The sequence below is a fragment of the Aquarana catesbeiana genome, linkage group LG09 (assembly GCF_042186555.1).
Source record: "Aquarana catesbeiana isolate 2022-GZ linkage group LG09, ASM4218655v1, whole genome shotgun sequence".
Taxonomy (NCBI): Eukaryota; Metazoa; Chordata; class Amphibia; order Anura; family Ranidae; genus Aquarana; species Aquarana catesbeiana.
In genome coordinates this window covers 29,722,846-29,724,311 of record NC_133332.1, presented here as the reverse complement: position 1 = coordinate 29,724,311, position 1,466 = coordinate 29,722,846, and the positions used below count along the sequence as shown (strand labels likewise).

Genomic DNA, 1,466 nt, shown 5'->3' with positions numbered 1-1,466 from the left:
TTGCAGTTGTTGCCGCCAAGGGCGAAACAAAAAGTTTTCAGGTTTCAGGGGCAGTTACTTTTTCACATATGGCCAGACAGGTTTGGACAGCTTTTTTACCTTAATAAATGAAACTATCATTTAAAAAAATGCATTTTGTATTTATTCAGGTTATTTTTGTGTAATATCAATTTTTTTGAAGATCTGAGTCATTTAAGTGTGACAAATATGCAAAAAAGTAAAAAAATCAGGAAGGGGGCAAATACTTTTTCACTGCAATGTTTTTAATCTGTAGGCCTTATATGTACTGTAGGTACGGGTCAAAGCGGTATTTTTCATTGGTATGTTAAAATTTTTCTTACAGCAGTTTTTACATTCTTATTTCTCAGGCTGTAAATAAAGGGGTTGAGCATTGGTATAATGATGGTGTACACCACACTGATGACCCGATCATAGGTTGGTGAGTAAAGGGTGCCTGGGCGAAAGTACACAAATATGACTGTGCTGTAGAAGAGAATGACCATGGTGAGGTGAGATGAGCAAGTGGAAAAAGTCTTCCATCTTCCTCTGGATGACTGTAAAGTCAACACTGCTTTGATGATGAGTATGTAGGACACGAAGATGAAGAGCACTGGGCTAAAGATGACAATTGAACTTTCAATGAAGATAACCTTCTGAACAGCATCTGAGGCCCCTGAACAGGATAACATCACTAATACAGGAAGATCACAGAAAAAGTGGTGGATTAGCCAACTACAGTTCTGCTGAGAAGACGTCCGCACAGTGTGCAAAGTAGAGTGTAGGCACACAATGATCCAGGAGCTAGACAACAGACTGATACAAGTCCTCTTGTTCATAATTATCAGATAACGCAGGGGGAAGCAAACTGCACAATATCGATCTAAGGCCATGATGGCCAACAAAAAACTGTCCATGTTACCCACTGCCAGAAACAAAAAGAGCTGGGTGAAGCAGCCATGAATGGAGATGTGGGTGTCCCCAGACAGGAGGCCATACAGGGCCCTGGGGATGATAATGGAGGTAAAAAATATATCCACAACAGCAAGGTTTCCCATCAAAACGTACATGGGTGTCTGAAGCTGGGGCTGTGATGTAATAAGTGTGAAAAAAAAAGTGTTTCCAGCAATGCAAATGATATATGCACCCAAGAGGAAAGAAAAGAGAGGAAGGAAAAGATCAGGTGCATCAGAAAATCCCACCAGGACAAAGTCAGCAAAAGTCTTATTTTCAGGAGGCATCATGTTTATTTTGGTCAGTTGTGAATGTGATGAAAAGGAGATCACACGGTGAAGTACATCTGTGGAAATTGATACCTTGTTTCAAAAATGATATGCTATGGGGTACAACAAATGGTACCCTGATTATGCAAATTGAGATTGGAGAAACTGAAGAAAATGTTACATGAATATTTATTAAGTAGTGAGGGCTGTAAAGAAAGTTAAAATAATCATTAAAATGTGTGTAAA

The 1,466-nt window shown here is 39.3% G+C and overlaps 1 protein-coding gene across 1 annotated transcript; it reads right to left on the bottom strand.

Moving 5' to 3' along the window:
• Positions 1-314: 314 nt before the first annotated feature.
• Positions 315-1,241, bottom strand: LOC141107143 (olfactory receptor 1L6-like). The gene has a single exon (XM_073597892.1). It carries the CDS (start codon positions 1,239-1,241, stop codon positions 315-317), a length of 927 nt encoding a protein of 308 aa, XP_073453993.1.
• Between the last annotated feature and the right edge of the window lie 225 nt (positions 1,242-1,466).